At 52.1% G+C, this 25,472-nt stretch overlaps 3 protein-coding genes across 3 annotated transcripts; 1 reads left to right on the top strand and 2 right to left on the bottom strand.

Annotated features, from left to right (window-relative positions):
- Positions 1-630: 630 nt before the first annotated feature.
- On the bottom strand, positions 631-3,428 carry Psmb8 (proteasome 20S subunit beta 8). The gene is made up of 6 exons (XM_006997041.4): positions 3,230-3,428; positions 2,352-2,499; positions 2,114-2,225; positions 1,579-1,708; positions 1,146-1,350; positions 631-930 (listed from the first exon to the last, which is right to left on the bottom strand). The coding sequence occupies exons 1-6, from the start codon at positions 3,371-3,373 to the stop codon at positions 842-844; spliced, it is 828 nt and encodes a 275-aa protein (XP_006997103.1). The 5' UTR covers positions 3,374-3,428; the 3' UTR covers positions 631-841.
- Positions 3,429-4,552: 1,124 nt separating this feature from the next.
- Tap1 (transporter 1, ATP binding cassette subfamily B member) lies at positions 4,553-15,884 on the bottom strand. Its single transcript, XM_006997042.4, has 11 exons — positions 14,971-15,884; positions 14,282-14,396; positions 14,008-14,138; positions 12,776-12,981; positions 12,067-12,264; positions 10,306-10,434; positions 9,641-9,829; positions 8,729-8,902; positions 8,305-8,467; positions 7,649-7,785; positions 4,553-5,231 (listed from the first exon to the last, which is right to left on the bottom strand). The coding sequence occupies exons 1-11, from the start codon at positions 15,494-15,496 to the stop codon at positions 5,022-5,024; spliced, it is 2,178 nt and encodes a 725-aa protein (XP_006997104.1). The 5' UTR covers positions 15,497-15,884; the 3' UTR covers positions 4,553-5,021.
- Positions 15,885-15,979: 95 nt separating this feature from the next.
- Psmb9 (proteasome 20S subunit beta 9) lies at positions 15,980-21,167 on the top strand. The gene is made up of 6 exons (XM_006997043.4): positions 15,980-16,139; positions 17,747-17,814; positions 18,840-18,971; positions 19,460-19,589; positions 19,963-20,104; positions 20,844-21,167. Exons 1-6 carry the CDS (start codon positions 16,080-16,082, stop codon positions 20,969-20,971), a joined length of 660 nt encoding a protein of 219 aa, XP_006997105.1. The 5' UTR covers positions 15,980-16,079; the 3' UTR covers positions 20,972-21,167.
- The last annotated feature ends 4,305 nt before the right edge of the window (positions 21,168-25,472 follow it).

Genomic DNA, 25,472 nt, shown 5'->3' on the forward strand with positions numbered 1-25,472 from the left:
GGGGGTGAAAGCATTGAAGCCGGTCCTGCTACATGGCTGCCTTATCTGCTCCGGGTCTTAGGGCACCCCCAGTGAAGGAAGCTCCTGCCTCTGCTCTGGCTTCTCCTCTGGCCCATGACCTCACTCTTGAGGACTCCTGTGCTTCCACAGACCCAGGTATTCACTTTTTCCTCTGCGTTCCCCAATCCAGGGAATCCTGCTCATCTCTCTTCACTGCGCTCTCACCTGGCAGCCAGAGGTGACATCATGAAATTGAACCCAACAGCATCTTTACACTTCAATATCCAATGTCAAAAAGGTGCTACTGAAGCCATTCAGTGTTTACAATCATCACAAAGTCCAGTCACCCCAAAACATCTACCAGGGGCCACACTAGAGTCCCCAGAGCATGATACTCCAGGAAGGGCTGTGGGCCAAATGAAATTAAACGTGAGTGTCCAAAGAGAAGGCTCATGGATCCTCCTGGGAAGGGAGTGCTGGAGGATGTCCAGGAAGAGCCTGGTGATGCTCAGCTACTTAGAGAGAAGGTGGTGCCCCCTTCTCAGTAGAAGCCCGCTTGATTTCCTGTTTGCTCCCTGACCCTCCCTCCAAAGGACCCCACAGCCTGATTCCATTCAGCCACAGCACAGAGACATGTATAACCGTTTTCTTTTATTGTACTTAGAAGGTGTCCAGGAATGGAGTGCTCAGTGAGACAAGGGTGAACCTGGCCATCTCCATGGCCTCAGAGCTTTCTGTCTCCGGTGCAGGTTGGACCCTCCTTTCTCCTGGGACTGAAGTTGGCCCAGGTCCCCGAGTCCATCAGGCTTGCCAGGAGCCACCTGCCCAGCAGCCACCGCCATCACTGGTTGGCCTCCCGGTACTTGTGCATCAGGTCACTGACATCGGAACTTTCCACTTTCACCCAGCCGTCTTCCTTCATGTGGTACACTGTGAGCGGTTGAGAAAAGACCATGGCCTCAACCCTCTCTTCAGTAAGTCAGGGGTGTGGCATGGGCGGCAGCAGCGACTTGCAGGGGCCTTTGCACCCATCCCCACCCCCACACAAGCTGAAAACCTTTTCCTCCCCACTCCATCACCCCTGAGTCTCCCCAGTTTAAAAATTCCCTTCTCCCAGGTGTCTGGGGGAAGCACTGGTCTCTTACTATTAACAACGCCTCCAGAATAGCAATCTCTGTGGGTGGCATGAACGATAGCCCTGCGGCCAAGGTCATAGGCCTCTTCAGGACTGAGATCCTGCCGGTAGCCACTGTCCATCACCCCATAGGCATAGGTGTTCCCGCTGCCAGTGGAGAACATCTGTCCTGAGAGCCGAGTCCCATTTTCATCTACATAGTAGAGTCCTGGTCCCTAGAAGATGGGAGACCATCCTGAGTTACATTTGGAAATAGCTTGTCGGTAATAGAAAGACTCAAGTGTGATTGGTGACTGTGTGAGCACATACCGGCATGGAATCATTTGAGTTAAGACAGCGCACTGTGGCCAGCATCAACACCTGAGCCAAGCATGGGGGAGGGTAGTGTCCAGTGTGTAAGGGACAGCTCACGGGGGTGGGGAGCATAGGGACAGGCCACCCACCTTCTTGTCCCAGCCGCAGATCATGCTGCCCATGGAGAGGCCCATGCCCCGGTACTGCAGCATCATGTTGGAGAGCAGCTTGGAGGCCGCAGACACGGAGATGCGTTCCCCATTCCGCAGGTAGTACAGCCTAGGCGAGGAGGAAGGAGGCCTCAGGGGTGGCAGGCGAGAGTCGGTTTTCTCCCACAGAATGAGGTTAAGAAAGGATGTAGAGATGGGTGTTGGGAGGGTATGAGCTGGTGCGCGCGATGTAGGAACGAGGGAAAGATTTGGATTTTAAAATATGTGAACCACGTTTTGAAAAGCCTGTTAAAGGACCCCCCCATCCTAACGTGATGGTGTCCGTGTTAAATAACTGACAGATTACCTGGTGTCTAAGCAGGGGCACAGACTAAGGTTCGGGAGATTTTTAATCACACAAAGGCTATTTTGTTTCTTTTGTAAAAATCCCTTATCAGCACTAGGATAGATCACCGGGAATAAGTGACCTGGGAGAGTCTAGGATTGAACAAATGAGATGAGGAAATCTGCCCACCTGCATTCCTTAGCCAGCAGCCGCTCCCAGTACTGACAGTCGGCAGCACAGCCAGACATGGTGCCGAGCAGGTAAGGGTTAATCTCGATCACCTTGTTCACTCTTAGGGTGCCTAGAAGAGTTTTGAGGTCAAAGGGTGAGCCCACAGGCCTCCCTGCTCACTCCACTCTACAGCTGCCCTACCCTAACCGGTGGGCAGGCCTCAGGCGCTGGCCACGGCGCGCGCATGCGTACTCACTAATGTAAGTCCCCGCAGAGGCCCGGGAGTCCACCGCCACGATGACTCCATGCTGGAACTTGAAGGCTAACGTGGTGGTGCCGTGGGCCATCTCAATCTGAACATTCCTTTCCTGGTCGCCGCCAAAGGACCTCAGGAATTCAGAAGGCTGAGAGAAAAAGGGGGCACAGAGCACCTCAGTAACAAGAGGCTCCCGGGCAGGGTTTCGGAGAGTAGTGGGTGAGGAGGGGTCTCCGAATTCTGTAACCCCCAATAGCCAGACTCTAGATGGAGAAGGAAGGCGGGAGGCATGGCCACCAACCTTTCTGTTTTCCAGCACCAGGGAGCAAAGGTCATGGTAACTGACTTCAAGGTGTTTCCCCGTCCATGGCTCCCTCGGTTCTCCCAAAGCACATTTTACTCATGTATTCTCATTTTACAGTAGAAAGGCTGGAGTCCTAGACTGCCTGACGTGTTCTAGGATGGTGCTGAGACCAGGTTAGCCACCCCAGTTCACGGGTCTTCCGAGACCAAGTGTGTTCCTCTAGCAGTGGTGACTGAGGCATAGTGATTTGTGCAGTGTCTTGGGATGGGCACCCCTCACTCTCGCGCTCTGTCTCTGTCTCTCTCTGTCTCTGTCTCCCCCCCACCCCCCACCCCACCCCCACCCCCACCCCCGCTTCCCTCCCTCCTCCCTCTTCCCTCCCTCCTTCCTTCCCCCTCTCCCTCCCTTCCTCTCTCCCAAGCCATCAACTCCACGTGGATGCTTTAGGGCTGGCCTGGATGCTGCTCTCCTGGGCAGTCCCTCCAGGCTTCCTCACCTCCGCAGACCCCGGCAGACCCCTCCCTCCTTCCTCCACCTCCCCCTTGCATCTCTCAAGGGTCCCTGCAATCCTCACCTGCATTCCCCGGGGAAGTGCGAGCTCCGGAGCTCGCGCAGAGAAACTGTAGTGTCCCGGGTCCGAGGGATACCCACTTTCTGCACCCAGGGCAGCCCACTCGGGCCGCTGCCCCCGAGCTCCGCACAGATCCAGTAACGCCATGACCGTTCAGCCCCGGAGATCTGCCGCCGACTCTCCGAAAGGAAGTGAAAGCGAAAGCCACGGCACCGAGGGGAGGGAACAGGAACCCCCCCGCCCCCCCTGCCCCCCGCCCCCCATCCCCTGCCCTTTCCGTGAAGAACCCAATCAATGGGTGTCTGAACTAAGAATGTCACACTGAGGAGAGTTTCCCTGCTGCCAGGTCGGTGAAACCAGACAGAGAATGGGCCGGGTTGGAAGAGGTGCGCCTTCAGAGGCCGCCTAGCAGTGGGGTACCCGAGCGCCCACAGGCGGGCATCCTCTGGGAACAGCGGACGACTGGGTAGGGTCCTGACATCTAGAGGTGCTCCAGGAAAGCTGGAGCCTGAGAGGAGCATTGAGCAACTTCACTTAGGCGTGCGTCCTGAGGACCCGGGCAGGATTCAAATAAGCGTCATTTTATAGAAACTGGAAAATACGATAAACGGGCGCATAGCGACGACCAGAAGGGGGAATGGGGAAAGACACCCTAGCGCGTGGGGAAGGGCCATTCAGGATGAGGGCACAGTTCGGGTCTTTCCATGTGGTCCCTCCTAGGGCCCTTCACGGTTCAACAATCTCACCACCCTGAGGCCACCCACGAAAACGCGCGCTTCTGCCCTGGGCTGCTCGCCCAGATCCCGGCTGAGCGCTCCTTCCTCCTACTCTTCTAAACCCCGCCTCTCTTTGCAACCTGTGCGGACCTCATCTGCCCAGCAACTGCTGGCGTCACATTCACCCGGCTCTCCCTGAATGGAAAATAATCCTATCCGCTTCTTTGAGATTATCCCGGAGTATGCCACTGAGGAGCAGAGTGAGCGGTTCATAAAGGATCAAAGTGGATGCGAGGTGGCCTGGTGTGGCATCCCGGCTTCCCCAGCCGCTGCCGTGCTTCCTCCTGCCTCAGCGAAGAAGAATTGGGCTCAGAGATGCAGTTGCTGATGCCTTGGGCTTCGGGGGTGGGAGGGGACGCCTCCCCGTCCTGCTCAGCACAGAGAGTCAGTCGATGGGTAGGTAGGAGAAGAGAAGCACAGGAAATAAAGGATGATAAGACCCAGCAGTAAAACAGAGGATCTGAAGAGCAAGACCCCGCGCTGTGTGGGGAAGGGCGCTGGCTAACTCGGTGGGCCGTTTGTGGATGCTGAGAAACAGGAGAAGCCACAGTACAAAACACCAATTTTATTATAAATATCAAGAGCCCACGGGTTATCCATAGGCCAGCCTATGCCTTTGGTTAATTACAAGCTGCTCGTCTTTCCTCTCGTACATTTTGGGCGTTTCTTCTCATAGGTTCCAACACCACATAAACCAAGTTTGTTGGTGCATGCTGTGATACCAGATAGCACCAGGAGAGTGGAGGCCGGAGAATCAGGAGTTCAAGGTCTTAGACGCAAGTTTAAGGTCAGCCTGAGGGGCCTGAAACCCAGTCTAACTAAGGGGCAGAGGTGGGGGTAACATTCATGGTTAATTCTGGCCATCTCCTACGTGTTACATTTTATCTTGTACCAAAAGCCTTGGCGCCTCAACCCCCTGGTCAATGGGTGTGGTGCTGTCTTTGCTCCCAGGTTCTCCGCCACACAGAGCAGAGGGCAACGGAGGAGGGCAATGTGTAGTGGGCAGCTCCGGAAGCCTGTCAGTCCGAAGGAGCCGCAAGGGCCTCCACCATGGCCCGGTAGCACCCTCCACTCTTCTCCATGAGCTGCAGGTGGGTGCCCTGCTCGCAGACAGAGCCTTCTTTGAGAAAGAGGATGTGATGAGCCTGCTCCGCCAGGCTGAGCTGCTGCGTGATAAGCAGCACTGTTGGAGGAGCCCGCCCCGGGCTCTCATACAGGAGCCGCTGGACCTGCAGAAACACAGACCTTACAGGGCAGGGGCCTCTGGGCTTCCAGGGCTGGGACACTGTCACCTGCCAACACCCCCCAAGGATGCTGATGGTCCTGGTCCGAGTGCTTCTCTCCAAACCCTTGTTCTGTTGAGGCCCCTTCGCAAGAGGCGACCCAGATGCACAAAAGCACAACATGGAGAGAATTGAGCAGTTGCTCATCCCCCATAATAGTCTACCCATGAGCTGGGAAATGTTAATTTATTTTTAATTTCTTCTTCTCTCATATATCACATCCCAACTGGTTTCTCCTCCCTCCTCTCCTCCCAGTCCCTCCTCTCCACCTCCCCGCTCCTCCATCCACTCCTCCTCTGTTTCCCTTCAGAAAAGGGCTGGCCTTCCAGAGATAGCAACCAAACATGGCATATCAAGTTGCAATAAGACTAGGGTTGCCTCGTTCAGTCTTAACATGTGGGAATTTTTTTTATATCCAAGAGTATATATTAATTTATGCTTTGAGAATTTCATCCATGTATACGATGAAATATAATCAAACCACCTCCCATTTCCCTCCTCTCCACCCCCCAGGACCCACCCCACACATCCCCTTCCCTACTACATACATCTTTTTAATAACCCCTAATAAACTGAGGACTTTTATATTATTTAAAGAAATTTAACTTCAGAGCTGGAGAGATGTTGCAGAATATTCCTCTACACTGTGTGAAGATGTGTCACTGTGATTGGTTTTAATAAAGAGTTGAATGGCCCTTTCCTAGGCAGGAAGAGGTTAGGTGGGACTTCTGGGGACAGACAGGACTTGCAGAGGAAGACAGCAGAGTCGCCTGTGAGATGGAGAGGAAGCAGGGTGGGCAGCACAGAGTAAAGGTAACCAAGCCACGTAGAAGAATGTAGATTAAAAGATATGGGTTAATTTAAGTTATAAGAGCTAGTTAGAAACAAGCCTAAGCTAAGGCCGAGCTTTCATAATTAAAAATAAGTCTCCAAGTCTTTTTTTGCGAGCTGGTGGCCCAAAAAATAATCCGTCTACAGAGAGACGACTCAGCAGTTAAGGCACTGGCTGCTCTCCCAAAGGACCCGGGGTTGAGTCCCAGCACCCACATGGTGGCTCACAGCCATCCATAACTCTAGTTTCAGGGGATCCAACACCCTCTTCTGACTTTCGAGGGCATTAGGCACTCATGTAATGCACATATATTCACGCAAAATGCTCAGTACATAAAATAAATAAATGCTCATACACATAAAATAAATAAATCTAAAAAAATTAAAGAAAAATTTAACTTAGTAACAAAGAACATGAGAATTCAGGTAGGTGACTTGGATTTGGATCCACTGCTCAATAAATGTGTGACTTTTAGAAGGTTGATCAACCTCTCTTAGTCTCTATTTTGCCATCCACAGAATAAGCAGAGCCAAGGACTCCCAATGAACATGGATGACTGAGTTCAAAGGGTGGGATGGCTCTGGTGCACAAGGCAAGCCCAACCCACGTCGGCACTGTTGGGGCAGAGGCCCTTCTCACTGGTTCTGAGTATCCTGGAGAAAAGCTAACGGGAACTGAGAATTCCAAAGACAGGTTTGAACAGTTACGTGATGGCGTGACTAACAGGATGAGCAACAGAAGCAAGATCCCACGGGACGGGGACCTTAGGAAGATGGTGCAGCAGGGTAACCCCGCCCTCTGCAGGTAGCAGCAGGAAGACTGCCATGGCTCTGTGCTATGGATTATTTTAACTGGGCAAAGGTGTGTTACATTTGTTTATGCTGCGGAATGTTACTTTAACTGTGTAAAGGTGTGTTACATTTGTTTATGCTGTGGAATGTTACTTTAACTGTGTAAAGGTGTGTTACATTTGTTTATGCCGCATTTGTTTAATGATGTAAGGATGTGTGTTTAATTATGTAAAGATGTGTTACATCTGTTTCACCTTGCCTGTCTAAGGCACCTGACTGGTCTAATAAAAAGCTGAACAGCCAATAGCTAGACAGAGGAGGGATAGGCGGGGCTGGTGGGCAGAAAGAATACATAGGAGGAGGAATCTAGGCTTGAAAAAAGATTGAGAGAGAAGGAGGAGAGAACGAGGGAAAAAGAGAGGGAGATGCCTGGGCCAGGCAAATAGACACCGAAGAAGCAGGAAAAGTAAGACATAGAGCAAGAAAAGGTAAAAAGCCTGAGGCAAAAGGAAGGTAAAGAGAAACCAGTTAATTTAAGCTAAAAGAACTAGCCAGAAACGAGCCTAAGCTAGGCTGAGCATTCAGAACTAATAAGTCTCAGTGTCAGGGTGCTGGGTGGCAGCCACGAAAAGAAAGCCTGCTACTCCTCTGAGGCCAGGATGGTCTTCAAACTGAGTTCCAGGCCAGCCAAGACTATAGCCAGACGGTCTCAGAAAGACAGGTGAAGTTTAGAGCCTTACCCGTAGCTGGTTACTGGCATCCAGGGCACTGGTGGCGTCATCCAAGATGAGCAGGCGTGGCTTCCGGATCAAGGCTCGGGCCAGGGCCACTGCCTGTCGCTGACCCCCTGACAGCTGGTTCCCAGTCTCACCCACCTCTGCAGACAAGAGACCAGCTGAGATGTAGATAGGTGTGTACACACACAAGCACACACTTGTATACACACGCACACACACATGCAGACACTCTCTCACACATACATACATTCACATAAACATCCACATTCACACATAGAGACACATTCATACAGAGAGAGACACAGTCACACACAGATTCTCTCTCACACAAATACACATTCACACACACATATGCACAGACACATTCACACATAAATGCACACTCACACAAACACATACACTCTCACACACAATTTCTCTCTCTCTCTCTCTCTCTCTCTCTCTCTCTCACACACACACACACACACACACACACACACACACACACACACACTCACGACCAACAGAGGCAGCTGGAAGGGAGGCCCTGGGAAGGTGGATAGAGTTCTGAGGATGTGAATCACAGAAACAAGACTTTCAACTACATATTGAAGACCAAAGGGAGGAGGAATTGAGTAATAAAGCAGGGTTATCGGAGTCTGGAGGTGAGATGGAGATACCTGTGTCATAGCCCTGAGGGAGTCTGGAGATGAAATCGTGGGCTCCAGACTTCATGGCCACAGCTGTGATTTCCTCCATGGTTGGATTCTGGGTCAGGCCATAGGCAATATTTTCTCGAAAACTTCTTCCAAATAGCAGTGGCTCTTGTCCCACTGCGGCCACCTAAGGTGAAATTCGAAGAGCCATAGACAGGAAACACAGGAGTGTCACTGTCTAGGGACTGCAGACTCACAGGCAAGTGCACACCTTCAGTCATGTGTCCTACAGACTCACAAGCAAGTGCACACCTTCAATCATGTGTCCTGCACACGGCCCCCACTCTGCCCATGACTGCCTGCATCCCCAACCTTCGGCAAGAGTTTTCACTGAGAATATTCTCCTGGCTTGATCTCCTCCCCTCCTCCACACTTCCTCCTTGCTCACCTGAGTGTGCAGGTAGTGGTGGTCATACTGGACCAGGGGCTGGCCGTCCAGCAGCAGCTGGCCCCCGGTGGGCTGGTACAGATTCTGCAGCAGGGCAGCCACGGTGCTCTTCCCGGACCCATTGGGTCCCACCAACGCTGTCACCTTCCCAGGTTGCAGTGTGAACGTCAGGCCCTGGAGGCCAGAGAAGCACATGGTGAAAAACTCCTCTGGCCTAGAGCTGGTCACTGTACTCGGTGTACAACATGGCACATTACCCAAAAGGAAAAATGGGAGAATACGCAGCCGTCCCTGGCCTCTGTGCGCATGGACTTCTGGGATGACACCACCAAAGGGGAGAGAGGGGCCAGGGCAAAGGAATGGGCAAGAAGCGTCACTGGGGAGTTAAAACTGGAGGGTGGAGGCTGAGCATTACCCCCAGGAAGCAGACATCATAGCTGCATCACAAATGGCAACTGGAGTCACATGTTGCCCTGCCAACTCCTTTGTTATAGGAGCTTTCTCTTAATTTTTTTTAGATTTATTTATTTAATTTTACGTGCATGACTATTTTTCCAGTATGAATGCACGCATGCCGTGTTCATGCCTTATGCCCACAGAAGTCAAAAGAGGGTGTAGGATCCCCCTGGAACTGGAGCAGGTGGTTGTGAGCCACCATTTGCATGCTGGGAATTGAGCTGGGGTCCTCGACAAGGACAGCACATGCTCTCAACCACAGAGCCATCACTCCAGCCCAGAAGCCTTCTCCTTGAAGCCTCTTCTCCATACCACTGGAAAACCAAGCCCATGCTTGGGTTGGGGTGATGTATAAACACATGGTTCTCATTGGCGCCTTTGAGGGTTAGGGAGGACCTGGGCCGTTAGTAAGAGGAGAGAAGAGGCGAAGGTGGGATTCAGGATTGGTGGCAGTACCTGAAGCACCTGGACATCGGGATGGTTTGGATAAGCAAAGGAGACGTTTTGGAACTCAACAAGACCTTCCATGTTTAAGGGTGCCAACGAGCCACTGAGTGAAGAGCAAGGAGTCCGGTCCAGGTATTCAAATATTTTCTCTGAAGAGCCCACGGCCTTAAGCATCCAGGGATAGGAGGAGAGCAGACCCTGCAGAGTAGAGTGGAGGGTGGGTGGGAGCTGGACGGACCTTGACGGCAGGTGGGAGGGCTAACCCGCTTGATAGCATTCTGTGCTGGGAAGAGGCAGAGAATCGCAAAGACAGCCACATACAGCCATGGGCAGGCAGAGACCTCCAATGGGCAGGCAGAGACCTCCAATGGGCAGGCAGAGACAGCCAAAGACCTCCAATGGGCAGGCAGAGACAGCCAATGGCAGGCAGAGACAACCAATGGCAGGCAGAGACAGCCAATGGCAGGCAGAGACAGCCAAAGACCGCCAATGGCAGGCAGAGACAGCCAATGGCAGGCAGAGACCTCCAATGGGCAGGCAGAGACAGCCAATGGCAGGCAGAGACCTCCAATGGGCAGGCAGAGACAGCCAATGTCAGGTAGAGACAGCCAATGGGCAGGCACAGACAGCCGAGGCACTGCAGGGAGGGGAAAGGGGAAATGGGAGGGACTCACCTGAACAGCGTGGGTGAACTGCAGCTGGTACAGAACAAAGGAGACAAGGTTCCCGCTGCTAACAGCCCCTCCGGTCACCAGCTGCCCACCGATGTACAGGATTCCCACCTTCAGCAGCATTCCCGAGATCTACGGGGAAACCATGCGATAAAACGGACTGGAAAGGTCACAAGTGTGTTCTCCGAGAAATGAGAGACAGGGAGAAAGGAGGGGTTAAGGGTCAGATTTGAACACAGCTCAGGGAGTCCTCCAGGTCCTCATCACCATCGTCTCCTTGATTAAGGAACATTTGACTCTTTTAAAAAGACTCATTTTTACAATTTTAAGTTATATGTCTGTGTATGTCTCTGTGGGTATGTGCACATGAGTGTAGGTGCCCACAGAAGCCAGAAGAGGGCATCAGAACCCCAGGAGCAACAGTTTCAGGCAGCAACAGTTTCAGGCAGTTGTGAGCTGCCCTACATAAGTGCTGGTCATCTGGAAAAGCGGTCTGTGCTCTTTTTTGTATTTTGTTTTGTTTTGTTTTTTGAGACAGGATTTCTCTGTGTAGCCCTGGCTGTCCTGGAACTCTCTCTGTAGACCAGGCTGGCCTTGAACTCACAGAGATCTGCCTGCCTCTGTCTGCCTCTGTCCTCCAAGTGCTGGGACTAAAGGCGTGCAGTGCACTATTTATTTATTTATTTATTTATTTATTTATTTATTTATTTACTTACTTACTTATTTATCTATTTTTGGTTTTTCAAGACAGGGTTTCTCTGTGTAGTTTTGGTGCCTGTCCCGGATCTTGCTCTGTAGCCCAGGCTGGCTTCGAACTCACAGAGATCCGCCTGCCTCTGCCTCCCGAGTGCTGAGATTAAAGGCTTGCGCTCTAAACAGCTGAGTCATCATCAGCTTGTTCTAACATCAAGAGCCTCTGTGAATGAGCTTATTATTCCTTTCTTGTTGCTGTTTTGGTTTTTTAATTTACTTTTTTAAAAACTACGTTTATTTACTTGTTTATATGTGAGTGGACGTTAGGGTGCACCTTGTGGAGGTCAAAGGACAACTTATCTCCTTCCATCGTGTGGGTTCCAGAGATAGAACTCAGGTCATCCGGTTTGGCAGCAGGCATCTTTACCTCCTGAGCCATCTCACGGCCCTCACTCCCCACATCATGGCCCATGATGTCTGGGAACTCACAGCAATCCTCCTGCTTCTGCCTGAGTACTGGGATTATAGGTGTGAATCAACACATCAGTTTTTATTCCCATTTTTCTAACCAGGGAAACAGCCTCAGAAAAAGGTAACGTGTGTGGTCACGGAGCTGACTGATGGCAGGATCAGTAATGTGTGTGGTCACGGAGCTGACTGATGGCAGGATCGAGCCTGGAACTGCTGGTTACTGCTTTTAGTTGTCATTGTAACAGATGCCCCTGGCCACTGGCCTCTGGCACGTCTCGTGGCTCCCACTAGCTCACACACGCAGTGCCAGCATGAGGCACACACAGCACAGGAATGTGTGGCTTTCTGAGTGGCAAAGGGAAGACCTGGAGCCGGGAGAGTGGTGTCTCTCACACACAAGTCGAGTGGACTCCATGTGTCTCTGTGGAAGGACGCTTCCCAGCACCACAAAACATGGAGGGAATTAAGGACAGAGAGTAGAGTGATCGAAGACCCGGAGCCAATCACCTCCCACTGGAGGAGGAACAGAAGTAGGGTTGGGAAATGGTAAAATCAAGACATGTTGGGACAAAGAAGTGACATTCGTCTCCAGGTACTCACACTTATGGTCCAGAGTTCGGCCACATAGGCCAAGGCCTCCTTCTTGTTCAGAGTCTTCATCTCCTCCAGTTTCTGCCGAAACTTCTGGGCCTCTCCCTCCTCGTTGGCAAAGCTCCGCACGGTAGGCATCGCGGACAGGGCCTCGATGGCCACCTGCGTGGACTCCGCTAGAGACTCCTGTACCTTCACTTGCAGTGACTGTGGGAGACACGGAGCAGAGACTTCACACAGGGCGTGCAAATGAGAAGGAACGCCAATACCTCGGTTACCTACATGGAGATTAACGTCAGCAGCCAGAGGGACAGATCGAGGAGAAAGGTCTACAGCCATGCTTCTAGGTTTTTGTAAGATTTATTTTCAACTTTATGTATGTGTGTGCATTATGTATGTATAAGTATCCGTGGAGACCAGAAGAGAGCATCAGACTACAGACCACTGTGAACTGCCTGGTGTGGATGCTGAGAACCAAACTCAGATCCTCTGGAAGAGCAGCCAGCATCCTTCACCCTGAGCTGCCTCTCCAACCTGGATCCAATTCATAAGGACAGATTGTGGCCAGAGTTAGAGAGAAGGCAGAGAACAGGCTGCAGATGCAGGGCAGTGTGGAGCCAGAGGCAACAGGGGCTCGGGATGATGGAGAAGCAGAGGGAAGTCGCACTGAAAGCAATCTAGGAGAAACAGCGTGGGAGCTGAGGACCTGAGCACATACCTGGTACACTTTCCCCAGCTTCTGAGGCAGAAGGAAAAGCAGGGGCAGGGCGAGCAGGGTGACCACAGTGAGGTGCAGTGACCCCCAAAGCATGACCGCCAGGAGACACAGGCCTCGCCCCAGGTACCACATCAGCAGGTTCAGCTTGTCACTGATAGATTCACACACCTTGGATGTGTCCTCAGTTACCCGAGATGTGATGGAACCTGCCACATTGAGGACGTGAGAGACAGTGAGAGACAGTGGTTCACAGAGACAAGAGGAGATAACAGACAACAGGACACCAGGGTGGCCATGTCAGCATCCTGAGGAGGCTGCAGCCAGCAGGGGCAGGAGCTTGGGTAGCTGTGGGAACTTCAGTGCAGGGAAAGAGAAAGGAAAGCTCTGGTGGACCTGCGTGGGCCTATAAAGAAGCTGATGGAGCTGGGTATGGGTGTGGTGGCAGACACCTTTAATCTCAACACTCTAGGGCGGGGGGTGGGGGGGTGGGGGTGGGGAGGCAGTCAAGGTCAGCCTGGTCTACTAGTTAGTGAATTCCAGGCCAGTCAAGGCTACACCCTATCTTGAGAAAGAGGGGGGAAAAAAAAACAAAACAGTTGATGGAATGTGAATATCTAGTTCCCCGAAAGCTTTCGGCTTCTAAAGACCATGCATATGCTGTGTGCGTCCTGCCGTTGGTCAAGTAGATGTAGAGAGAAAGAGCTGCTGCCAAGAAAGCAGTCCAGGGGTCCACTGGGAAAGGGAGACCCTGGGGTCGAACCCCAGTGTCTGCCTTTGCGGGTCTCCTCCTTTTAAAATGAGGTGTTGGACATCGCAGCCTCCGGCTTTCCAGGGTTTGAGACTGTGGTTTCTACGGGGAGTCTCTGCAGAGACTATTTCTCTTTGAGTAAAGAGGACAATGCTTTGCTCCATTTTAGATACATCATGAATAAGGAGGCTTGAGAAGTCGCTCAGCTGGTAGGATTTTTGCCTAACATACAAGCCCTGGATTTTAAGACAGGATGGTGTAGCCTAGGCTGGCCTCAGATTGGCTATGTGGATGAATGGCTTTGAACTTCAACCTCTATCTCCTGCCTCCTCTCCCAAGTGTTGGGATTGCCACACCCCCTTTATATGGTGCTGAGGATTGACCTAGGCATGCGTATGTACATGTTTATAAAGGAGGGGCAGCTGAGAGTGTGTGTGGATATACACAGATTATGTTATACAAATGAAAAAGTTCCATGAGATACCTGCTGGGTTCTGCAGGAAAAACCCTGTCTCCTGGCGAAGGACAGCCCGAAACACCTCTCCATGGGCACGGCAGTGCATGTGGCCTATGGTGATGTTGTAGATACCGTCACCAGCAAACTCCAGCACCGTACTAGAGTGTCGGAGAGATGGAAGGAGGGTCAGGTGTGTTCCTCCCTGGGACAGAGTCCCAGATCCCTGCAGAAGTAAGCTCAAACAACAGTCCCAGCATCCAGTCCCCTCTGCTCCGGGGATCCCCGCTCCCATCCTCCACACCTGGCTATAGTGAGAATGGACATGAGCCATATGTTGCGAGAAAAATTAGGAGCTGCCTTATCCTGAAGAATCCAGTCAGTGATTCGGCCGGTGAAGAAAGGAATGGCCATTTCCCCTGGGGAGAGAGAGGAGCTATCTCAGTCACATGCGTTCCAAGCACACCCCTTAGGATCTCCTCCTGCCCTTCTCCCTTCACCACTGTCCAGAAAGCAGGAGCAGAGCTCCCCGACAGAGGCCTGTTCGACTACATCAAACTTTTCCAGGACTAATCAAGAAAGATGGCAGTTAGCAGGGCTTGAGACACACGCCTTTAATCCCAGCCCTGGGAGGCAGAGGCAGGCAGATCTCTCTGGATTTGAGGCCAGCCTGGGCTACATTGTGAGATCAGAACAGCAGAACTACATAGAAAGACTGTCTCAAAGGGGAAAAAGAAAAGAAAGAAAGAAAAAGAAAGATGACGGTATAGAGAGAAACCCTCACACTGGACCGTGATGTGATGAGCTTCTGCTCCCAGGAAGACCCTGTCCCCAGCAGAGCTCCCTCTCGGGCCAGGGTCCTTCCCTTTCGGCCTAGGTTGCCTCCTTAGGCTCTGACACTTCCCGGGAACACTGTATCTTCCTCCCTGCCTGTTGCCCTGGATTCCTGCTCTGTCCCCTGTGGCCTGCTGTTTCCCCCTGAGCCCCTCTTACCAACACAGGAGAGGATCAAGAGAACCAGAACCAGATGGAGGCGCCGCTTTTCGGAACCCAGGAAGCCTAGCAGCCGACGCACCATGTCTCCAGCGCCCCCGCGGCCGCTGGGCGCCCAAAGGCTCCCCAGCTTGTGCCACAGGGCGGCTGCGGGCAATGCTGCCACATAACTGAGAACGAACGCGTCGAGGCGACTGCCCCAGTGCAGTACTCCAGCGCTGTCACCCTCCCGGTGTGCTCCCCAGGAGGCCAGCTCGCGGAACGAGGCAAGTCCCGGCTGGGCCAACCCCAGCGCCGCTGCCAGCGGCTGCAATGCAGCCATCCATCCATGGGCTCCCGTGGTGACCCCGAGGACCCCGCGGACTCCCAGCCCCAGGATGGCCCAGCGACTGAGGCCCACAGCCCAGACCCGGAGCAGCGGCACCTCCGGAACCAGCTGGGAGAAGATCCCCGGGAGCCCGGGCCGCAGCAGCAGCCAGTCGGCCAACAGCAGCAGCGCGGCCGCCACCCAGGCGAGCGCAGCCATCGAGCGCGCTGTCCAGGGTCTGGTCCCAGCCTGGGACTCTCGGCGTCCGCGCTGCACAGGAGTCTCCACGGGAGGGAAGAAGGGAGGGCCGGCGGCGTGCGCGGAAAGTCCCGGACGCCGGCTGGAGCTGGTGGCGCTGACCAGAAGTGCAGGCTTTTAGAGGAAGGAGAAACCGAAAGCCGCCGCCTAATCACTAGACACGCCCCCCTTCTGGGACCCGCCTGCCCAGGCTGGCCTGCTCCGGCAGTTCTGGAAGCTGCCGCTGAAGTCAGATCTGAATTTCTGGCTAGTGGCCCTGGCACCCCATGTCCTTCTCCATCAATCCCATTCTCCTCGCCTTTCCCAGACTTCTTCCCATGCTTGCAAGAATTTTCCCTCCCCAAGCCCCACCCCAGCTTCAGGGCGGGGCCCTCAGTCGTCACTTGTCTCCGGGCAGATCTGCGCTGCTCAGGTTGGCGAAGGGCGCCAAGTGCCTGGTAGAAGTGCCCGCCCCTCGCAGGGTGATGGGGCGGGGCCGCCGGCTGCAAGCTGGGAGCGCCCGGCGAGCGCGGCGGATTGGAAAGCCGAGCTCCGCTCTGTCAGGATGCTGCGGGCAGGAGAACCTACCGCCGGCTTGTTCCGGACAGGAGAAGTCCACACCGGGGTAATGGGCTTGGGGGGTGAAAGTCAGCGGGTGGGGTGACCAGGGAACCCGAAAGCTCTGGGAAGTGAGCCAGGAGACTGAGACTTAGGAAGCTCGTGTCGCCCAGCGCTTGCGCTCCACAGTGAACGTAGGGTATCCCTGCTCCGAAGTGTGGTGTCCGGGGGTCTGTGGAGGGCCCCGCAGGCGAAGCTAGTGGGAAGGTGCGTACTTTGGCTCGAGCTGGAATCATCTAAGGGAAGTTGCTACAAAGCGCTTTCGCTTTCACTCTGGTCTGCGCAGTGGGGGCCAAATCAAGTGAGGGGCTTGAGGACCCTGCAAAGAGGTGCTGAGAAAGTGTCCCGGGTGAAGCACCTGGGTGAAGGTAACACCAAGGCTCCATTGAGAAGGACCTACATACACATCAGAGAGATCTTTGCGTAACCTGGGCTCTGATTACCTCCACCCTGAGCGAGGACAAGCTCCCTGGCGCCGGGGTTGGGGGAAGGGGGTGATGATCGGTGGTCCTCCTTGGTCCAGGTGCTGCCCTGTCCCCCCACCCCTACCCCGTGTTCGCCCCCACCCCCGCATTCCCATGCTCGCAGGAGAACTTTGCCCCGGCCTAGGAGCCGGGGAGGAGATGGAAGCTGGTGTCTGCTCTCTGAAAGCCACCAACCCCACTCCTAGCGTGGTTTTGGGAGAGCAGCTGCTAAAATCGAGTGGCCATTTCTAGGTTTTTATTTGTGATCAGTACGTCAGAAAGCACATTCAGGTGCCGGGTCCCTGGAGATCAGAGTGAGGTGTGGAATGGCCAGAAAGGTTGGGAAAATCTCCCCTCAATGCCATGGAGCAGTGGGAAGAAGTCAAATTAATCAAGGGTTCAGAGTGAGAGCTGCGTGAGCTTGGAAAACTCATTCTCCTGCGTCGGTTTTCTCAGTGCAACCGAGCGAGGGTCTCTAAGGTGCCTTTTAGCTCAAAGGGTGTGAGGGAAGTGGACGTGTCCTCTTCCTCCTTCACTTTTCCTTAATCCTCTTCTTGACCTGGAAAAAACTCGGCTCTCCAGCAGCCCCTTTCCTGGCTGCAGAGAAAGTCCCTTAAAGGAGACTTTCTGCTTTCTCTTAGCGATCCTTGCAGCTTCGCCCAGTCAGCTCCTGGCCGTGTCAACCGCTGGCCTCTCCTGTGTCCCTTGTTCAGTAACCGTAAGAACCCACTCCTTTAAGTGAGGGTGCAGGGGAGAGATCCCGGACCAAGACTTGTGTCACAGTAATTCACCTGTGCCATGTGCACTGGACAAGCAGTGGAGACAGTCCTCTTGCTGGCGGCCTCCTCCTGTCCTGCTCTCCCTCTCAGAGGGGGAACCGGTCCTTGCTTCTCTGTCTTCAGGGTAGGTGGGTTACACTCAGGGAAGCTGGGGCCTGGGGAGGTGGCTCTCTGTGCCGTACCACAGACACGCTGTGACCGTTCCCTGCAGCTGGATACAACAGCACAGACCACAGAGGGAAGGAAGCTCAGGCCCGAAGGACTATGTGACCTTGAGTCAGTCACCTCCTGCCACCGCCATTTCATCTTCCTTACGATGAAGGGTCGAGGCGCTTCTTGCTCTGACATTTCATCTCTGTGTCTCTCTGCAGACAACCATCATGGCGGTGGAGTTTGATGGGGGTGTCGTGGTGGGTTCTGATTCCCGGGTGTCAGCAGGGTGAGTCTCACTAACGCGCTAGGTGTTGGGAAGGAGGCTGGAGGCTCCATGTTCACCTTTTGCTTACCAACTTCTGGACAGTATGGTAACCATCCAGGAAATGGAGCTGAACTTCCCAGGAAGCTATCATAGTGCAATGTGTGGGCAAGGACCTGCAGGTCTGAATGTTTTGTAGCTTGATGGACATAAATCGTGCCTCATAGGGACATGGGGTAGATTGTAGTGGGCCTCTGCCATCTGCACTTAGGATAAAAAATAGTTTTGTCAAGCACGTGTCTCACTCTTATGCTACAGTTTGAACTGGATTTGCTTGGTCTCCCCTCCTGGCCAGTTTCCTCACACATAAGCGAGACTGTGGGAGGACATCACTGCTGTTTATGCCAGGGTCTGTAGAAATACCAGAGCCTTCAAGGTGGTCAATAGCCAAGAAATGCCAATAAGAGGCACATTTTTCTCCCTTTTTCACTTTTTTTTTTTTTTTTTTGAGAAAGGGTTTTTAGCCCTGGCTGTCCTGGGACTCACTCTCTAGACCAGGCTGACCTCGAACTCAGAAATTCCTCTGCCTCCTGAGTGCTGGGATAGACGTGCACCGCTACCACCACCTGGCTCAGAGGCACATTTTTCTTAATTAGGTGTTCTTTTTGCTGTTTTACCATAAAATACAAGTCTTTAAAAGTCTAGATTGGCGGGCGGGGGTGTGGGGGGGGTGTAGAGTCTCCTGTAGCCCAGGTTGGCCTCAAACTTGCTATGTAGTCAAACTGGCCTTGAACTCCTGATCCTCCTGCCTCACCTCCTGGGTGCCGCCGTGCCCGCCTTGTGCCTGGATGGCTTAGTGCCTGCCAGGCAGGGACTATGCCACCTGGGCCGTATCCCCAGCCCAGCCCGCCTAACCGTGGTTAGCGCGGTGAGTCACTTAGCCGAGACAATGCCTTTCTGCTTTTTCTGCCTCAACCCAAGCATTGTGAGCGTGGAGCGTCGCTGTTCTTTTGTCAGACCAGCTTGAATGTTTGGCTCCCTCCCGACAGAGAAGCCGTGGTGAACCGGGTGTTTGACAAGCTGTTGCCTCTGCACCAGCGCATCTACTGTGCCCTCTCTGGCTCCGCTGCTGATGCCCAAGCCATAGCCGACATGGCCGCCTACCAGCTGGAGCTGCACGGGTACAAAGCGCCCGGGGTCCTCACTCCCCTCCCAGCAAAACTCCCCAGCTCCGTGGGGACGAGTGTCCTGCTTCTGCAGAGAGGAAATCACAGTAGTGACTCGGTCTCCCCCCGTGGAGGCTTGGGAAGTGCACGTCACTGCCCTGATATAGGAAATCGGGAAGAAGATGACAATTTGGCCCACTCCTAATATCAAGCAGTTGCCATATGAGAAATCAAGGTCATTGGGGCGGAAGTAAGGCTTATCTGCTTTTACCCGTGAGGGCAGGGCCCTTAGAGTCCAAGGAGGGAGTTGGAAGGTGGAGCTGAGAAGAGGAGGGTGAGCAGCTGAAGGCCTCTGACTGGTCATGTCTCCCTGGACACATGGGAGAGAAGCGCAGTCTGCTGAAGCTGCAGGTTCAAGTGTGACTTGGCAGAGAGGGTGACCGTGGTGCCAAGGGTGGGACTTGGAACACTGTACTGACCCTTACTCCCAATGTCCTCTTCAGGTTGGAACTGGAGGAGCCGCCCCTTGTTCTGGCTGCCGCAAATGTGGTAAGGAATATCACCTACAAGTACCGTGAGGACTTGTCGGCGCATCTCATGGTAGCTGGCTGGGACCGACGTGAGGGGGGCCAGGTAAGTGCCCCTTCCTGGTCTCGGGGGTTCCCCACTCCTCTCTTCAGAGACATGAAGGTCACTTGTCATTCTGCCAACATGGTCCACAGGCAGTTCCTCTAAAAGCATACTACAGGTGTGGTGACACAGGCCTTCAGTGCCAGCACTCGGGAGGCAGGGGCACGAGACCTCAGTGAGTTTGAAGAACCTGATGTAGAGATCCAGACCAGCCAGGGCTACATAGTGAGACCGTGTTTCAAAACATACATACATAAAACAAAGCAAATGCATACCACAGGCCCAGTTGGGGGGTCCCAGGTCTTCATGCTCGCTGTCTCAGTGGAAGAGCCTGTGGGGTGATCCTTGACTCTGACCTGCGGGAACCTCTCTCCAGGTGTATGGAACCATGGGAGGAATGCTGATCCGACAGCCCTTTGCCATCGGTGGCTCCGGCAGTACCTACATTTACGGTTATGTGGACGCAGCATATAAAGCAGGCATGACCCCTGAGGAGTGCAGGCGCTTCACCACCAACGGTAACTGGCCGGGTGAGAGGTGACTGGGGAGGGCGTGTGGACATGGGAAGAGAGTTGACTGTGAAGAATCAGAAAAGGAATACACGGGTGACCATCCCATGTCCGGGCTTTTAAAAAATATTTACTTTAATTATGTAAATGTACATGAGTGTGTCTGTGTGTGGGTTTGTGCATGTGTATGTGGAGACAGAAGAGGATCCCCTGGAGCTGGAGTTATAGGCGGTTGTGAGTCGCCTGATGTGAGTGCTGGGAACCAAACTCACCTGGGTCCTCGGTAAGAACAGTGGGCGGGGCTCTTAACCACTGAGCCATCTCTCCAACCCCACCCTGCAAACCTGGGAACCATTTTAGAGTGAAAGGGAACAAGACGAATGTTAAAAGAGACGGAGCTCTGGAGCAGCTCTTGGGACTGCTTTGCGCAAACCAAGTAAGGGTACAAGATCACCATGGGAACCAGCAGGGTGCTAGGCCCGCGCTGCCCCTGCTCCAAGCCAGCTCACAGGAATGACGGCTCACGGGTCAAGGATTTGGACAGTGCTTGATCTGTAGGTCACCTGAAGTAGAACGCGGTGGGGACATTTACAGTAGGGACGCGGGCAGATGCTGCTGACCGGACATTTCTGCAGGTGCCTCTGTCCGATGGGCTTTGGGGGACATGTGCACACGGGTGGAAGGGAAGGGGAAGCGTGTTGAAGCTCAGCCATTTTCTGCTCCTCTCTCCAACGCGGACCCCCTGCAGCCATCGCTCTGGCCATGAACCGTGACGGCTCCAGTGGGGGTGTCATCTACCTGGTCACCATTACAGCTGCTGGCGTGGACCATCGAGTAATCCTGGGAGATGAGCTGCCAAAATTCTACGATGAGTGACTCGTCCCCAGACTTCCCTGTCATGGAACGGACGTGGTGTCGTGGATGGACAGTGAAATGGGCATCAGAAAGAAACAGGGTGGGGAGCGGAGCTTCCTCCCCGACCCAGATAGCAGAGAGTCCTTTTCATTCCTTTTTAAAAATAAACTTTATTACTAAAAAAACTTGCAAATAAACATAAATACAACATATAAATAAATAAACTGTAAATAGATTTTAAAAAAAATACCCAACACTAAAATTAACCCAATCCAAAGCCTTCACAACCCAATGAACTTCTATACCGTTAGAACTGGGAGTCAAAATGGAAACTGGGAAGCCTCACATTAAATTTCACACCTCATCATTCTTTACTCCAAAGCACAACATCTTCCCCCGAGAAAGGGAGCAGAGGACACTAGGAGAAGAGACCTCACAGAGGCGAGGTTACTGTGTCCTGAATTTTTTAATTCTTAAAGATTTATTTACTTTTACTATAGGTGTATTTTTTTTTTCCTGCATGAACGTGTGCGGGTCCCCACAGAGGCCAGAAGAAGGGAAACTCTAGAACTGGAGTCTGCTTGTGAGCCACCATGTGGGTCCTCCGAAAGAACAGCCAGGCCTTAACCACTGAGCCACCTCTCCAGCCCCTGGGTGGTTTTTTAAATATTGTAGACCAGGTGCTGAAGAGGTGGCACAGTCAATAAAGGGCTGCCTGTGCACAAAAACATGGGGCCGGATTCCCAGCACCCACGCAGTAGCCAGGCACAGGGGCGCCTCCCTGGAACCTCAGCGCTGGGGAGGCAGAAACAGACCCACATAACTCAATGGCCGAGCAAATCAATGAGCTCCAGGTCCAGTGAGAGACCCTGTGGCAAAAAGTGAGGTGAACAGTGACTGAGGAAGTCACCTGCTGTTGACTTCCTCTGCCCTCCACATGCACACAAGATAAACAATTGTTAAAAATATTGCAAATCATAAAAGTCCTCACATGACCACTGGTGTAGCTCAGAGGTAAAGCTTAAAAAAGGAAGATGAGGGGCTGGGGATTTAGCTCAGTGGTAGAGCGCTTGCCTAGCAAGCACAAGGCCCTGGGTTTGATCCTCAGCTCTGAAAAAAAAAAAAAAAAAAAGACAAAAAAGGAAGATGAGATTTCACTCTCAGGCTCACAGGTGAGGGGACAGAACCCTTGTCCTTTGGCAAGCAGCTATCACAGGTGCCTCAGTAACCAAGTTAAACACAGCTCCTGGTTCCTGGTTCCCATCTTTGTGTGTCCCAAGGCAGGGCCAACCGGCCCCTCATCCTCCTGTGGTCAAATGAAGCCTCGGTGACCCTGAGATGGTTTGCGTCTCCAGTACACACTGTTATTTTGCTAATGAACAACTAAATGAGCAAGCATATTAAACTGAACCGTGAGTAACGTTGGAGGCTGAGCACACAGATTCAAGGTACTCTGAATGGTCCCGTGCCTCTGGAAGGGGGTGCTTGTGGTGGGGTGTCTAAAATCACAACGCCTGGAGGTGCTTCTAGCCTTGCTGTTTAATTTATTTTGAAATTGAAATGTTAGTTTAAGAGCCTCTCTCCCATGATGGCCACCAAGAACTCTGGGTAGGTAGGTAGGAGTCACAAAGCAGGAACTGAAAGCGGCCAGCGATGGGAGAACTCCCAGTTTGCCCTGAAAATCAGCCGCAGGGCACAGCTGCTCAGCTGCTGCCAGGAAGGAGTCTCTCTGATGAGAGAAACTGAGAAGGGACCGCGGGCAGGACAGCGTGGGGACTCCGCAAGCTCGGTTAGCCTTGACCCCTCAAGCCTGTGACATGCCTGAACCAGCACCACACAGACCCCCAGAAACAAACCGAAATTCAAACCTGTTCAAACTGGAACGCTTTGTTTTGCTTCTATCGATCAAATAACCGTATCATTACACCCTTCATTCCAAGAAACATCTACAGAGGCAGGCGGTTTAAAAAGCAGCTGTACAAAGGGGGGGGTAAGGGTAAGAAAATAAAGAAAGCCAAGGCTAAAACAAATACACAGCTGGGCGGTGGTGGCACACACCTTTAGTCCCAGCACTCGGAAGACAGAAGTGGGCAGATCTCTGAGTTCAAGGCCAGCCTGATCTACAGAGTGAGTTTCAAGACAGCTAGAGCTGTTACACAGAAAAACTCCGTCTCTAAACACAAACAAACAAACAAACAAATACACAACATAAATGTCAAGAAATAACACAGCCAGCCAGATGACTCAGTGGGCCAAGGTGCTCGTCACCAATTCTAATGACTCACGGTCTGTTCCCTGGACCCACACAGTCAAAGGAGAATTGCCGGCTCCTTGAAGTTGTCCTCTGAGCTCAGGGCACATACGCATCCTGCAAAATAAATAAAAACAGTATGGAACTGGCTTACAACAGTTGGCAGATCCGTGTAAAATACTGGAGAATATTGAAAGGCAGTTGTTAACCACTGGCAACCTGATGTTATCTACAGTGGAAATGTCTATCCTGTGGACATCAGAAACACTACAAGTTGGGATCCTTTGAGTTCTCAAAGGGCTAATTTAACACAGTCTATCAACTGGCAACAGTTGGCTCTGAGCCACAAGGCAGTGGAAACAAAGAAAGAAAACCAGGCAGAAGACTAACAAAATTCTGCCTTTACATCTTCTTCCCAAATACCAAACGCTACATTCAACTTTGGAAGCCACACAGGACGGGAACTGAGGGGTTTGCACTGGTGTTAAAGCAATATCTGGTCAATTTCAGAGAGCCAGAGTCCTGCCAACTGTGTCCTGTAACAACCCTGCAAGAGAATTAGAACACTGCAACAAAAGGACACTTAGAATCCTCATGCTTTGGAAACTAACAAATATTGGTAACGGAGACTTAAGACAAAATCACAAATGAACTAACTCATTGGGAACTGTCTGGTAAAAATGTTACTTATCAAAACTGTTACATTGACCAATCCCAGCACCAGAGGGGCAGAGCAGACAGATCTCTGTGAGTTCAAGGCAGACCAGGAATAGACAGTGAGATCCTGTCTCCAAAACAAAAAAAGTTCCATGTCCAGGAGAGCACAGGCTGTCTATAGGAAATGAAGCCACATCTACAAGAAAGAGGTGACTGAATGGGCAGTGTGATCTAAATGCATCGGATACTTGTCCTAGTCAGGGTGACTGTTGCTGTGAGGAAACACCATGACCAAAGCAACCTGGGGAGGAAAGGGTTTATCTGGCTGACACCTCCACATCACTGTTCATCATCCAAAGAGGTCAGGACACAAGCAGGAACATGTTGGCAAGAGCTGATTCTGATGCTGTGGAGGAGTGCTGCTTACTGGCTTGCTCCCCATGACTTGCTCAGTCTGCTTTCTTATAGAACCCAGGACCATAAGCCCAGGGATAGCACCACCCACAATGGGTCAGGACTTCCCCTATCAATCACTAATTAAGGAAATTACTACAGGCTTGTCTACAGTCTGACCCTATGGAGTCTTTTTCTTAAGTCAACCTCTCAAGATGACTTCAGCTTGTTGGCACAAAACTATCTAGCACAATAAATATATGAAAATGTCCTTATGAGACACAGTGTTATGTACAAAAAAAACCACATGTCAAATTTTGTAGGATGCAGCTAAATCTGTACTTTGAAAGAATTGTATCCCTTCAAATACCCTCAAGATGGCTCAGACCAAGCCTGATCATAAGTTTGATTCCTGGATTCTACACTAGAAAGAGAGGACTGACTCCAACTCTACACATGTGCTGTATCACACACAGTGCATGTGAGCACATGCACTAGCACATGCGTGCGTGCGCGCGCGCGCACGCGCGCACACACACACACACACACACACCATCATCATCAATGCAAATAAAATAATTTTAAGAGAAAAATGTATTTTTATTATAACAAGATAAATTAGAAATAAATGACCTAAAAATTCTCAAAAACCTGAGAAATATCTGGAGCTGGTGATGCACACCTTTAATCCCAGCACCTAGAAGCAGAGGCAAGCAGATCTCTATTAGTTTAAGGCTAGCTTAGTCTGCATAGTGAGTTCCAGGCTAGCCAAAGCTACATAGTCAAACCTTGTCTCAAAAAAACAAAGCAAATACCTGTGAAAGGTGCTGGTCAGATGGCTTTGCAGGTAAAGTACTTCTTGCTCTTTCAGAGGACTCTGGTTTGGTCCCAGCACCCACATGGTGGCTCACAACCATCTGTGACTCCAGTTCCAGGGCATCTGGCACCCTTTTTGACCTCCTGAGGCATTGCACACACATGGTAAACATATATAAACAGGCAAAGCACTCATCCACATACTGTTCTCATCAAGGGCTGGAGTTCAGTTCCCAGGACCACACTAGGCAGCTCACGGCTGCTTGTAATGCCAGACCTTTACTGGATCTGCTGTCTTTACATGATGAAGTAGATCTAGTGAGGGATCTCATCTGCTTTAGACCTTTGTGCACAGAAGTTGCTGTTCCATTGACAAACGAGGGGTCCAAGGACTCCTCCCTTTTC

The sequence above is a fragment of the Peromyscus maniculatus genome, chromosome 21, assembly GCF_049852395.1.
Source record: "Peromyscus maniculatus bairdii isolate BWxNUB_F1_BW_parent chromosome 21, HU_Pman_BW_mat_3.1, whole genome shotgun sequence".
Taxonomy (NCBI): domain Eukaryota; kingdom Metazoa; phylum Chordata; class Mammalia; order Rodentia; family Cricetidae; genus Peromyscus; species Peromyscus maniculatus.